This window comes from Ursus americanus, chromosome 33, assembly GCF_024610735.1.
Source record: "Ursus americanus isolate L20-20 chromosome 33, mUrsAme1.1.p, whole genome shotgun sequence".
Lineage (NCBI taxonomy): Eukaryota > Metazoa > Chordata > Mammalia > Carnivora > Ursidae > Ursus > Ursus americanus.
The window spans coordinates 31,518,026-31,532,386 of NC_142159.1; the positions used below are offsets into that span (position 1 = coordinate 31,518,026).

The 14,361-nt window shown below is 49.2% G+C and overlaps 1 protein-coding gene across 1 annotated transcript in view; it reads left to right on the plus strand.

Moving 5' to 3' along the window:
- LOC123792225 (M1-specific T cell receptor alpha chain-like) overlaps positions 1-14,361 on the plus strand; it is a 295,137-nt gene that overhangs the window by 229,323 nt on the left and 51,453 nt on the right. Inside the window, exon 4 of the mRNA XM_087858260.1 lies at positions 13,097-13,146. Within this exon, the coding sequence (XP_087714386.1) occupies positions 13,097-13,146 (50 nt within the window). The remainder of the gene's footprint in view (positions 1-13,096; positions 13,147-14,361) is intronic.

Below are 14,361 nucleotides of genomic sequence, written 5' to 3' on the forward strand. Positions count from 1 at the left end.
GCAGACAGATTTCTTTTCTTCTTTTACCTCTACTTTACCTCCCTTACAGAAGCTGTTCTCAATCCCCAGTCCAGTCAGTGAGGTCTCGGTGGGTGGAACTGTCTGGTTAACTCAGGGCATTTAACCCCACTTTTCCCTCCATTACCAGAGTGACTGATGGAGCTGCCACTGCAGGAGAGGGGGGCGCATTCATTTGTCCTCTGAGTCATGAGAATAGAGCAGTGCATTCTTTCCTTCAAATAGACGCCCACCCTCTTCCGTAATGGTAGTAACGTGTGTGTGAGTCGTCGGAAAAGTTCCAAATGCTATACATAAAAGGCACTGTGGTGGCTACTGGCCCTTCCTGCAAATCTGTGTTTCTGGTGGGCTGCCGACAGTGGTCCCTGGGCACTAATGCTGGGAAGGCTGACTTGTAATAAAATCGGGGCAGGAGGGAAATGGGGAAAACCTGTAGAAGGGCCCCAGTCTGCTTTGGACATAAGCCGAATGTCCTGGTTGCTGAGTGTCATTTATTCGGACCTGCTTTCTGGGATCAGGAGAGGGTGCAGCGCTGACAAAGATGTGTTGCCAGACCCAGCCTGCTGAAAGCTCTCGAAAAGACTGGTCCAGGGAGGTGTAAGTAATTAAGTGATACAGGGCGCACAGCACTGAAGGAGTTAATGCAGCCCTGGTGGCAGACAGCATGGAATGTTCTGGGGCAGGCCCTGCCTAAAGAGCACGCAGTGTGGTTAGCCATGAAGTTGTCAGGCGCAGAAGTGCCTTGCTCAGCAGGGACAAAACCAGCACATTCCTGCAACAACAGAAACAATGAATAATACATGATATTGTTCGATCCCATGCCTTCAGGAGTCTCGGGGGGCCTATCTCATTATGGCTTCGAGGGGATTCGTATGAACATCCCGGGAGACTCAAGGACGTCCCTTTTCAGAGGGTGGGCAGTGGAGCCTGGAGACCAGACAGGAGGTCTTATCTTCTGTGGCTCGCTCTTTATATGTCGGGGCTACAGGGCAACAAAGCTGGAATCCAAAGACGCATGATTAAATTCTGTTTTCCTTCCATCAGCCGAGCAGAGATTACTGCCACAGCAATGCTTTGGCGCCATCTGAGGACTCAGCTGAGGGCAGGCATCTGTGCTGCTTATGTCCTGCTGTTATGGCGGCTGGAGTAGGGCGTGGGGAGCTCTGTGAGGCTGTGAAGTGGGCGAGAGACAGGAAGGGTCATTGGAACTCCTGCCTGCTGTCCTTAAAGCAGATGGACCCTTCTTAGCTAAACAGTAGCTTTTTCTCTCCCCCTTCCATGTCGGTAAGCAAGCTACAGCTTCGCTCCCTTGCTAATAAGTCGTTGCTCAAGAGATGACTAGACAGACACACAAATTCAGTCAAAATGGTCCAAGAGCTTAAAAGTCTAAAGCGGTTACAGAGCGAAAATACTTGTTTTCCGTCTTCTTTGGGGATAGGGTTTGGTCACCATCGTACCAAATAATGACTCTGCCCCAGCTTGGTTCCTTACATCTTTTGTGACATCCTCCAGACCCCACCACGGGGACCCCCGGTCTTCCTGTGCTTGTGACTTGTCAGCAGTGTGTTTGGTCAAAGGATGAAATTTATAGCAACCCCCAGTGAATACGCAAGACCCTATCTCTGACAGAGGCCCCAGTGCAGCCACTGGGCTCTGTGTGAGGTCAGGACACCTCCGGTAAGGCAGGAGGGTGACCAGCTGTCCCAGTTTGACAGGGATGGAGGGTCTTCCAGGGACAAAGGTCTTCTTTGCTAACCCCAGAACAGCCCCCAGGAGAGTCAGTCACCATAACAAAGCTCAGTGTAAACTTTCTGTGAGATACCACTAACATCTCAGCCGATTCAAGACTGACAGAGAAGCCGCACACTTGAAGAAAGGCTCAGGTGTGCCGTCATTTTCATTTCTTATGCTGGGGCATGAAGGGGAGCTCGGGAGGTAGTGTTCCATGGAGCCGGAAGCCTGAATCTCATCTAATTCTAGTCAGCCTCCAAAACGCTGAACACTCTCCTCCTGTCTCCTTATAATCAATTCATTGTCATCAGAAATGTGTGACACCTCGAAGGGTGGGGAGGACATGTCTTGAAAACTGATCAGAGAAATTGTCCTGAAAATGATGCTGTAAAATGGAAATGAGACCTTTAGAAAGAGAGATGCTGAACATGAGAAATCAGTAAGCCTCAGGATGGAAACCAGAGGAAACGGAGAGAGAGAGAGGGAGTCAGGCCCTCGGGGGATACCGCAGGTCAGCGTCCCAGGACCAGACATGGAAATGTTCCTCTGGTCCTCGATGGGAAGGAACAGCCCCACTGACGCAGGCCCCTGTAGGCGAGTCTCTTCTCCCCAGAGTTAAAGGGGAAGACGTCTGTGAGCCTCAGATCTCCCCCTGGGGTTTTTGTAAAGGCCTCCACTGCAGTGCTAATGTGGGTTCCGGTGGCTCCGGAAAGCTGACATTTGGGAAAGAGACCATCTTGACTGTCCATCCAAGTAAGTGTAACAGCACACAGCAGCATGCTGGACATTCTGGAATTTCACCCCTGGTATCAGGTTTGAGAGGCCTGTATGTTGCCTGGTAACCAGATCTTGCTGGAGGTCAACTAGCGGCCTCCAAGATCCTGTCCCGTCTTTAATCTCAGTATTAGCAAATTCCCTTTCGGACCCTGAGCTATCACGTCTGTCTGATCCCTGCTGTTGAGTGAAGTTGACCTTCACCCAGAAAAGGTAGAAAAGAATCTTCACTGCTTTCAGAGGCTTCTCTGGAGATGATGCCCAAATTTGGGGGCATGGGGGGTGGTCACGATTTCCAGTCAACTCCCCCAGGTAACCCAGTCTACCATTTAGTACCATTTCCCGTCAGGAAGTTCTTCCTTGTATCAATCTTAAATTCTTCTTAGTGCAGCTGAAGCTATTCCCACTGGCATCTTCCACAGTGGAGAGGGATAATTGAGAGCAGAGTTTGAATAGGTATGTGGCATTCAGTTTAGAATGGATTTTAAATGAAAGCAGAGAGAGAAAAAATGAAAACTGAAAGGGAATCTGAGGTCTTATTTCAAATCCCTCTATGTTCTTGGAATGTCTCCCACTGCTCCTGCAGGTGCAAAACTACAAAAAGAGAGAGGGGGGAAAACCACAGAATGCAAAGAATTGCACAGCCACTGTGTCCATTCCTATCGCTGAAACCACCAGGCAAAGGATTACAATTAATCCCAAAGAGTTTCAGATACAAGGCTTAATACCTTTTTCCTCGTGGTGACTTGTATCCTTGCTGATAATTAGAGCAGATAGGAAGATTTGGCTTTGGTGTGTTGGCTGCCGCACCCCGCTGGGACGAGAGGAAAAACCCTGACTGGTTGGGGGGTTTTTTGTTGTTGGTGGTGGTGGTTTGTTTTTGGGGGATTTTTTGTTTGTTTGTTTGTTTGTTTGTTTAGATTCATAAAGTTCCTTCTGTCAGTTGTTGTGAAACTCCCTGCTGCAGGGAGAAGCATGACAGCTCTGAGAAGCCGGTACGTAGGAGGGAGATGAGACGAACCGTGAAGCCAAGCAAGCTGGAAAGACCCACACTCGGTGTTCCCCGTGCATTTTTGCACTTTAGGCCTTTTGGGTCTTTCTTGCAGGGATTCTAATGGAGTCAAATAGAAACGGAGCTAGCAGAGTCTGGAGCCCTGTGGGTGCTCAGAAATGAGAAATGAAAGGCATGAGAGACAGGAAGGGGGGAAGGTAACCAGGTAAGAATGTATCTTTCATGGTGGCCTGATAAGACCAGGATGGGGAGGGGGGGTCCAATGGCAGGATGTCAGCACTCTCATTGCTGTTTTGGGAGGCTCTGTTTTCTCAGGCTCTCCATCCAGGGCAGGGTCCCGCACGCCAAAGGGATGAGAGTGGAAGCCGAGTTTTTCTGTGCAGGCGTCGTCTATGGGGCAGAGAGACTCTGCTTTGTGTGTGCAGAGAAGGTCATCTGACATCCCCGAGGTTATCTGCTCCGCTGAATGGCAGCATCTGTTCGTGCCAGGTGGGTGTGGGGCTAGAACGTGCCAGTGCCGCTCTCAGGCAGACGGTCGGGCTGTTATGATCGTCTTCAGTGTGCAAGGTGCCTCCAAGAGAAGCCTGGCTCTAATGAGTAGGGAGCATGTTGGACCAATTGCCCAGGGTTTGTTGAGTTTCTCCAAGTCCAAGCATATGCGAGCCAAAGCTGAGAGGTTGACATTTGAGTCTGGGATCCTTTTGGCTGAACTATGCCAACAGGGCCTGAAAAGCCCAAATTGCCTTCAGAGCTCTGCTTTGATTGTGAACCTCCAGGCCCCTGTCATTTCAGCAAAACGCATCCACTTAGAAAGGTCAGCTCTTCATTAGCCAGACAAATGAGGACAATATATTGACCAGAGATAAGGAGCAAGGAGCCCACCTCTCAGCCTCTGAGAGCCTGGCATTTCCAGTCTTTTAATCACTGTGCACCGGGGAGCATATGCCGTCTCCGAGAAGGCAGATCAATGGTGCCTGCGGACCTGATGTCCCCATGCTAGAGCTTGGAGATGGAAATGAGATGCAGATTAGGATGTTTTGTGGATGGGGGAATGACAGAGAAGGGAGGAGGAGACCAGAGCTCACTGGTGCCTTTTCAGACCTGCAGCGTGTCAGAAATTGGAATCCGAGGTAGAGAAGCGCACATTTGTAGCAAGTTTCCTATCGTTCCCTACAGAATATGGCCTAACTGCCGCCCCACACTCACAGATCCCATAGGTACCTGAGAGGCCTTTTGAAGTGGCGTAGCGAGATTGGGGTCTGAGATCTGTGAGTCACCTGCCAGTTATTGCAAAGGGTTGGGTGACTGTGTGACAGGCTCTTCCAACAGGTTGACGTTTGGGCAGGGGACAAGCTTATCAGTCATTCCAAGTAAGTCTCCCCGCGACTTTGCCTGTGGAGTTTGGTAGGGCTAATCATCTCGTGCCTCAAAGGGCTGTGTGGGTGGCACGACGGTGAGGACCATATGGACAGAATCGAGGTATATTAACTCTAGTCAGACAAAAAAGGTCAAAGAGTGGCAGATGTAGCTTTAGTCCTTAAAAGTTAGCATACAGGGCTCAGGACTTGCAAAAGGCAATTTGTGTGGGGAGGACACCAAGCTGTGTCCTCCCCACACAGCCTCAGTGCACGTGAGGGACAAGGTGGGGTGGAGGGATGGACAACGGACAGTGCATAACCGGGGAAACAAGCAGGGCTGGAAAAGAGCAAGGTGATCAGAGCCTCAGGCTGAGCTAATCTGGAGACAATGGATTGTTCCCGAAATCTCACAAAGAAATAAAATCCTTCCCAGACCCAAAAGATGTAATAAAGAGACCTAATTAAAATGCACTTCAAAATCATATGATTATCGGGGGAGAAATTAAATCTTAAAAGAAAAAGAATTTTTCAAATGCCCAGGCATAAAACAAAGGGGCCTACACCTTTAATTAGGCAGCGAGCAGCTCAAGATGCACATTAGCCCTTCCTCTAATCCCCTCTCCGGAGGGCTCAGTCCCTCCAGCGGTACATGGTCACACCTGCTCTAAGCCCTGAAGCTCCTTTTCCAGGAACGCTTTGCTCCAGCGCCTGCCCAGGGAGAGAGATGGTCTGCCCGCCGCCCGCCCGCCCGCCTGCCTGCCTGCCTGCTCGCGGGGCGGCCAGCGGGGCGGGGGCCCAGGTGTGCGCCCTGGCTCTCTCATCTGCCTGGTTTTTGTTGAGCTTCCTATCCCAGTGGAACAGCGGTAACCAGAACTTCTATTTTGGGAGAGGGACAAGTTTGACTGTCATTCCAAGTAAGTCAAAGAAAATTTTCCATCACCATTGTGTTGAGCAAGGCCTTGAAACTCCAGCAAGGATCGTCAAAAGTCTGCTCCTCTCTTTCTCTGCTTCTGGGGATAACTTTCTCTGGAACATGGCAAAGAGCCCCTCCCCGCCACCCCAAGAATGATTTATGGCTTGACAGGTCTTTATTTCCCCAGCCCCAAATCGCTGGGGGGCAGGGAACAGGCTGCCCCCTCGCTCACGCCTCACTTCTGCACTGACCAGAGGCATTTGGCCCTTTGTGGCACAGGCCACAGGAGCCGCAAATGGGGGGACAGCTGTCAACTGAGAGGAAATGGGTCAGAAGGCTAGAGAAGGAAAATGAGACAGTTTGGGAGAAAACTGAAATATGGGGTGTTGTAAAAGGATGAGCAAAACGGCAGGGGTGTCCAGACTCGTCGCTGGGTCTGGACCCAAGGGATCATTGACAGTACCCAGAGAGAGACAGAGGATTTCTGTTCTCTCCAAAGGAAAATTTGGCAGAAAAATCAAGCCAGACCTCACATGTCAGGCCTCTCCTAATTACAGCCTTTTATGTCAGTTTCTCTCAGTTGCTCCAGCAGGAAATGGTACGAAAGAGTCCCTGGTGGCTTTGAGCCATAGAAGCATTGCAAGAAGGGGGTGCACAAGAAATGGGGGGGGGGGGGTTACAGCACAGTACAAAGAGTTTGGAGCAATGGTTTTTGCAATGACTTAGAACACTGTGTGTCTAACTATGGAAGCAACAACTTAATCTTCGGGACAGGAACTAGAGTCACTATCACACCCAGTAAGTACATCGTCCTTGGTCAAGAAATCAGTTATTCTTTAATTTTCAGATCGCCTGTGTAAGATGGGGGGGGCGGGTCATACTAGGCCATGCAGGCTCAGGCACGAGAATTTCTATCTGTCCTTTCTCATAACTTGTAGAGATAGGTGCCAACCAAATATCTGAGCTTTCTGGGGGAACCTCAGTCTTGAATCTTTAATTCAAAACTAGAAAATATGATTCACAATTCTGCTTTTGATGCTGCCATCATGTGCTAATGTGACATGTGAAGGGAATTCAGACAGAATGACTTCATCTTCACTTTTATCCTGCATGATAATATTCACTTTGAGTACTGCATTACGTTCGGAAGAAATGGTAGAAACATAGGCTCTCAAAGAGACAAGCAACCAGGAGACCCAGAGAGGCAGGCAGACAGAATGCCAAGTGGTGTAAGTTTACAAATTAGTCCAGCATGTGGCTCTCTTCGCAGATGGCAAAGGTGTTTGGAAAGGTGCTAAGAGCTGATGTTCGGGGGGTGGGGGGGCAGGCTTACTCAATGGCAAGACTAAGCACTGATTCCAAGGGGAAACTTTAAACTTGGAAAACTCAAGGGTTTGGGGGTTTTTTTGTTTTGTTTTGTTTTGTTTTCCCAGTAGTTTATCAATATGGCAGCACATTTGCATTTAGTAAATTATAGTTTGGGCAAGGCACAGAATTAACTGTTAAAAACAACCATGTCTAGATAGATGGGGGGGGGGGGATACTGGATATACACACACAGAGTAATGGGAAAAACACAGGACGCATACATTCCTTGCACCTGAAATTAAAAGCTGTGGAAAATTCGAATATGTTCGCTTTGTAACCAAAGACAACTTCACAAAATGGAAAGAAAAGCATACGGCATAAAGCAAAAACTGAAGGTATAGAACCTTTCCAAGTCTGCGTTTTCCAACTGTCTTAACTACTCAGTTACCTAGAGGAATTTTTTTTTTCTTTTTTGCTTTTTGCTGCATCAGATCTTACGGGCACGAGTATTGAGGATTTGGCTATTTCAGACCCTTCCAGTGCAAGTGATGTGATAAAGCGCCCCCAGCTAGGTCAGATAGACCACCTTTAGACATCCAAGGTTTTTCTTCTCCCTTGTCCAGATAAGATAGGAAAGTGGTGCTCTCCTTTTTCTGTATCCAGGGACAGGGAGCTCAGAGAGTGTCCCAGAGTTACAAAGCGAGACCTGAGCAGCGGGATCTGAAGACCCAGTGATGGTCAGTCAACGCCCAGCCACAGACACCATACTAGCCAGAGGCGTTCAGGGAATCGTCCAGGGTCAAAACATAACACACCAGGGGAAATGTCACCCTCCCCTGCACCATTGAGAGCAACACAGTGTAACAATGCTTTACCCAGCAGGGGACAGTCAGAGTGGCTCTAAACCAACTCAGAGCCCCAGATAGTTGAAAACTGGGTGTGGAAGCCAGCTCTAATGAGTTTGTTTCCAAGTGGTGCTTCCAGAAATTGTTAGCGGTTGGTAGTTGCTATGGGTTTTGAAATTAGAGGACATCACAGCAGAGTAGAATGACTTGGAACAGGGGAGTATGATTAGGATTAATGAGATGAAAGAAAATTCTGGCTAGAGGGCCAGAAAGGCCCTGGAAGAAAAGATACACTAACCCTTTGGAGGGCTCCTTCAAGGGAAAAGTTGCAACATTTATCTAGGCCAAGAAGCAGAGAGCAAACACAAGCCAAATTCCATACACAATCGACCTTTCCACATTTAAAAGTTTCTGCAATTATTCCAACGTCCTTGGCTTCTTGGCCAGATTCCAGCCGTTCCTAAAAGCAAAGTGGAACAGTCCTCTGTTTCCAGGGCCAAGCCCCAGGCCCCCACCCCACCCCACGTGCACCCACGCCCACGTGGTTTTTGTAGGGGAGCCTCAGGCTGTGGAAAACAGGCTCATCTTTGGCTCGGGAACCATTTTGAGAGTCCAGCCCTATGAGTATAAAACGCATTCTGGCCCACCCTAATCCCAACCCGAGTTTCATTCTGCATTGAGTCAACTTTCTGGTTTAGAAATATTCGATTTTAAAGAAAGACAAAGTGAGATTTCAGGTGCACTGTAAGCACCTCCCGAGTGTGATTCGTTTAAGAATTGCCGAGCCTTGCCTCTGACAGAGTCAATCACACCAGTTAGCTGGTGTGACCCACAACTTTAAAATAGAATCTTTTTTAAAAGTTTTTTTTTTTTTTTTTAATGTCAGCGTCTCTATGGACCACACTGTCGGCTCTTGTGTGTCTAGACTCCAAAATGGAAACCTTAGTGTGTAGTCTCTAGCTTAGTGACTTCTCCCAAGCCTGTGACTGAGGGTGGTGTGAGAGCTCGGAGGGCATTTCTGGGTCGTGTCGGGGGAAGGCCGGGCAGATGGGCTGGCGAGGCGACACTCCTGACAGGTGTCTGCCCTGTTTCTGTAAAGCTGCTGACAACAGTGAGAAGACTGGCAGCAGGGACAAGCTGACTTTTGGGACCGGGACTCAATTAACAGTCAGGCCCAGTAAGTCTGAGGGGATGTGAGGTATTTATGTCTTTTCCTATTACGTGTTCTAGCCTGATCTTTGAGTTGTCCTGTTTTTGATTCCAGATAGACAAACCATGTCGTCTTTTCAGGCCCCTTTAAATATCTGTGAGGAAGGCTCTCCATCGCGGCCACCCTCTCCTACATGACAGGGGAGAGTTTTGTGGCCACGACCATTCCCATGATACAGTTGGTAGCTGCGTGATGGCTCTCCCGGTCCTCCTGCCCGGGCCCCTTCCCTTGGTCGTGTGTCTTTCGAGCTTCTATGACAGCAACGAGGGAGGGGAAGAAATGACCAACAGCACCAGCCGGGCCTCCAAGCTCTCCACGGTGTCCGTGGGCTTCAGAGCAGCTGTGGAGGTTCTGAGGGCGTCAGGGCATGGTCTCCGGCAGAGAGATTTATGTAAAGGGTTGACTCAGGGTGCTAATGCAGGAGGAGGTCTTAACAGACTCACCTTTGGGAAAGGGACCCAACTCATCCTCCAGCCCTGTAAGTGCCTCTGCCCGGGACATGGAGATCTAAATAGAGTCCCCATGGGGACATTTCCAAAGCCTGCTGATGAGCCTCTGGTATGACTGCCATCAGGGGCACCATCCAGCACGCACAGGGGGGGGGGTGGGGTTGAGCCGTGTAGATGAGGAGGGTGATACAGTCTGTGCTTTGGAGGACCCCTGGGTGCTTTTGTGACCGTATTTGATGATGAGGCCATTGGAAATTCTGGGCTCCTGCAGACAGAGGGTAGCACTCAGGACTGGGGCAGAACATGTGGGGGCCGCTTTCTTAGTGGCACCTTTGCAATGAGAATGACTTTCACAGGAATTGTGGAAACGGTGTGCATGTCGAGGTTCGATTGTTTCTCTTTTTCTGCCTTCGTGCCCTCTTCTCTGCCTGACTCCGCGACCTCATATTAGAACAGTGATTCATTATTCATCTTTCTGAGCCCCATCACTCCTCAAGTCTGACAAGAGGAATCCATTAACATAAAACCCAGAGAGGAAAAGGACAGAGTTTAATTCCCAGGGTTTGCAGAGTTTAACTTGACAACTCTTTGGCCTTCATCAACCAGCCAGCACCCCATGATCAGTTGAGGCAGATAGGGTTAGCCAAGCAGGTGTCTGACCAGAGCCCTGTGGCCCTCATAGAGGCTACAACCGCAGTGTCTGGAAAATGGGAACGGGTCCCTGAGGGCCCACCCGGCTTCGCATCTGGGAGGAGGTCATGGAGAGCGCTCTGAGTAAGCCAGTGGAGGGCGGAGACCAGATGGAAACTCTAGCGGCAGGTCTTTGCTATAGAGCATCTCGCAGTGTGACCACCGGCAGTGCCAGGAAATTCATCTTTGGAACTGGAACGCGGCTTTGGGTCACCCTGGGTAGGTGATGGGAGCCATGAGGTAACCTAACTGGGTGTTGCTTTAAACCAAGGGGGGCTACAGAGGGGCTGTCCTGGCTGGACATAGTCCTAACTCCCTTCCAGTGGAACTGATCTCTCTGCGGATACCTGTATTCAACCAGAATGTGTGTTCGTTTTATTTCCATTACTGAATCTTTCCTTGCACCTGTGAAAACAGACTTCTCCCTGCTCCAAGCTTCGTCAGTCTCACACTCTGTGTGTTTCCTTTGAAACAGTGGGCTTGGGAATTAATTCATCATCAGGACTTTAGGCAGCAGAATGAGAAGGGCTCTCACATGGAGAATAGAGAGTCCTGCTTGCTCTGATGACATCTCAGGGGTGATATGTTGTAAATGAGAGGAAGTGGGTTAGATAACCTTCTAATGACTGTTTTCGAGAGACTCGAAGGAAACTTGCTGAACGTCCTGCACACTCCACTTTTGAGAGGAGTCATTTGGGCGGGCCTTCGGTGCAGTAAAAGCAAAACCTTGACCCTCCGAACACGTAGTCAAATGCCAACTCTCTCCCCCCAAGCTCTGCTATGTTTCATTATTTGCCAATTACGAGATGAGTACATGATAATTAACATGAAATTACATAGATGACTAGTTTGAGTATTTTGAACCCATAATTAAGATGCAAATTATAGAAGTTCTGGAGCATGCCACCAGGCAGAGCCTCATACATAGCGGTCCCTGAAGACAAACAGTGTGTTTGGGCATGATTTGTTTGTGGCATGGGTTTATACACAGCTCAGGAACTTGTTTGAAAGCTGATGTCTCGGAGTGCCAATTTGGGGTCGAGATTAGCTGTCCTCAGTGAGCTGAGACGTGCCTACTTTTACAGCTTGGAAGCATGACGAAGTGGCCAGGGTCCCCTCAGAAAAGAAAAATGGGACTGTCGTGTTGTATGGTGTTGGTCAGTGCCTCTCCCCATTGACACTGGGAGCCTGGCTGCAAGGCTGCCCCAGGAGGTTTTTGTTAAAGGGTGTATCGCTGTGGCAATAATAACAATGACCTTCGCTTTGGAGCGGGGACCAGGCTGACAGTAAAGCCAAGTGAGTGAGGGGAGCGGGTCAGTCTCAAAAGCTAGGATGAGTGGTGGTGTTCTTCCGTGCAGTTTTAGTGGGATTAAGACACGGCCACCCCCCACCCCCCAGATCGAGGCACCTTGTTCCTTTGGGCCTGAGCTGATGGGAAGTCTGCCAGTTAATGAATTCAGGCAATCCTAAGGACAGGTCATAAAGAAATAGATGTTTTCATGGGTTTGTTCATTGGCTCTGGATATAAAGAAATGCTAAGGATAATAGGCAACACCCATATTCTGTGATAAGACAAAGAAAAAGAACTAACAACTCAGCGGGTTTTCCTCGTTAAGAACCCCTTCAATCCAAAAGGAGTGCAAGCAGTTCTCTTAATGTATCTTTTGGGTTTTGTTGGTTTCGTTGTTGTTTTCATTAATATTCTTTTTTTTTTAAAGATTTTATTTATTTATCTGACAGAGATAGAGACAGCCAGCGAGAGGGGGAACACAAGCAGGGGGAGTGGGAGAGGAAGAAACAGGCTCATAGCAGAGGAGCCTGATGTGGGGCTCGATCCCGTAACGCCAGGATCATGCCCTGAGCCGAAGGCAGACGCTTAACCGCTGTGCCACCCAGGTGCCCCTTCATTAATATTCTTTATAAGAACTGTGGCTCTGAGAGTGGCATGGTGCTCCTGGTCTCTAAAATAATCACTCTCTGCCCCCAGTGTTGGCCACCTATGCTAGGTGGCATGTCTCTGCCTGACCTTGCAATTGTCCCATGTGTCTCATGCATGAGCAGGATACCAAAACCCAGTGTTCTGGGAGCAAAACAGGTGGTTTAAGATCCAGCTCAGATCTCTCTGCACAGGCCAGCTATTACTTTTAGAGGAGTGTCCTAACCCTGCCAAGGAGCTGGGAGCTGAGGCTGAGGGGTGGTGAGACTCCCACAAGAGGGATAGTGGCCCCCCTTACCCAGAGTCCCCCTTAGTCCTTCCCTCCCACTGGTTATTGTAAGGCCCCGTATGACTGTGAATTATGGAGGCAGCCAAGAAAGGCTCATCTTTGGAAAAGGCACTCAACTCTCTGTTAAACCAAGTAAGTGTTGGGGGTCTCAGAAACGAAATCAGTGAGTGCGACTTGAGAACAACCCAGAGTGAAGGAGGCAAAATTCACCAACCCCTTTCTCTGTGGTGTCTTTCCACCCTTCACTCATGAGCCCTCAGAGCGGCTGCTGGTCCATGCCCCCCACTCTCCTCAGTCCAAATGGGCACTTCCCTCTGCTGGAAAACTCTGGGCTTCGTGATATGAAACAAGGTTGTTGGCCCCAGGAAGGCAGTTCTCAGGAGTGATTGCCCTCCTCACTGTGTTCAGTGGGTGACCTTCTCATGGACGAGCCACGGTCTGTGTGACTGCTGTGTGTTGGTTTTCAGACGTTAGAGTCAATGGAGAGCCACGTGAGGGGGACATCAGAGTGGTTACTACAAGGGTCTTTTTGTTTAGGGAAAACGCACTGTGGATCTCGGCAGTGGGTATAACCTCTACTTTGGCAAAGGCACCTCACTGCTGGTCACACCCGGTGAGTTCTTGTGGTTAACTAATTATCCTTTCTGGAAAGAAATCCAGTGGGACCTGTTGAAACACAGCTGAATTTAATTGCTTCATTTAGCATGCAGTTGTTAACTATGTCGGATGTGTGAGCCAGATATGAAGACACGTTTCCCCAGAGGCTGGATTTGGTTATCAGGTCTATGGGCAGTTTGATAAATTGTATTAATACCGCAGGCGGTGTTTCTCGAAGGTCCACATAGCACGTTGAGGCTTTGGGAAAGAGGCAGAGATAAGAGGAAGAAAAGCTTTGCGATAGAGGCAGAAACAAACCAATGGAAAGGGAGGCGACCCAAGCGGGAGTGTGGAGCCAAGGAAGCGTGTCCTTAACAGATAAGTGCTGGCGACCCAGTTGAGCTAAAGCCCGTGTCCTCGGGTTTAACTGAAAAATCCGGCAAGTGGACTGAGGACTCGGGTGAGGGCTGGGCAGCAGGATTACAAGCTTCTCGTGGCTTTCCTCTTCTGGGAGAATAGCAGAAGAAAACCTTCTCTGGAGACAGGACGGCCCCTGTTTGCCCCGAGGACAAACCTCACCCTTTACCAAGGCTGGCTGAGTTGACCGCGTAGGAGGAGCAGAGAATCTGGGGACCTTAGAGAGCTCCCCACCTCCGAGGGGTTCTCTGTGATAAAGCAAGTTGTGAAGCTGTCAGGGAGGGCATAATAAAGATGGATTCCAGAAAGCAGTATCGAAGAGGTACGGGCTGTCCCCACACGGGCTGAGCTCAGGGTTGCGTAGTTTTTGTTGTTATTTTTCTCTTTCCTGTGAGAATTATTTGCAGCAGCGCCTGCCACTTTACATTTCATAGTATTTCTCGTCAACAGCCCTCTGTGCCTGAACCAGGGCTGACACTGAGGCGAGGGGGCTGACTCGTTGACAAAGGCAGGGGATACAATTGAAAGAGGGGCCCAGGCAAGGCCCTCAGCTGAAGGAGGCTCCCTTCCGTTGTTTGAATCTGCCCTTTAGGTCAAGGCACATCCTTTTTCCTTTTTTTTTTTTTTTTTTTGTGGCACATTCTTTTTGTAGCATCCATGACGGCTTTATCTTTTGAAGGTGGGTTTCATTTCTGTGAATAATCAAAAGCCTCTCAGAGCTATGATTTATACAGAAAGGAGGGACTCAAACTCATTACTGGTACTATTTTGGTTCGAAAATGAGGTAAGAATATAAAATCATGCCATTGCTGGC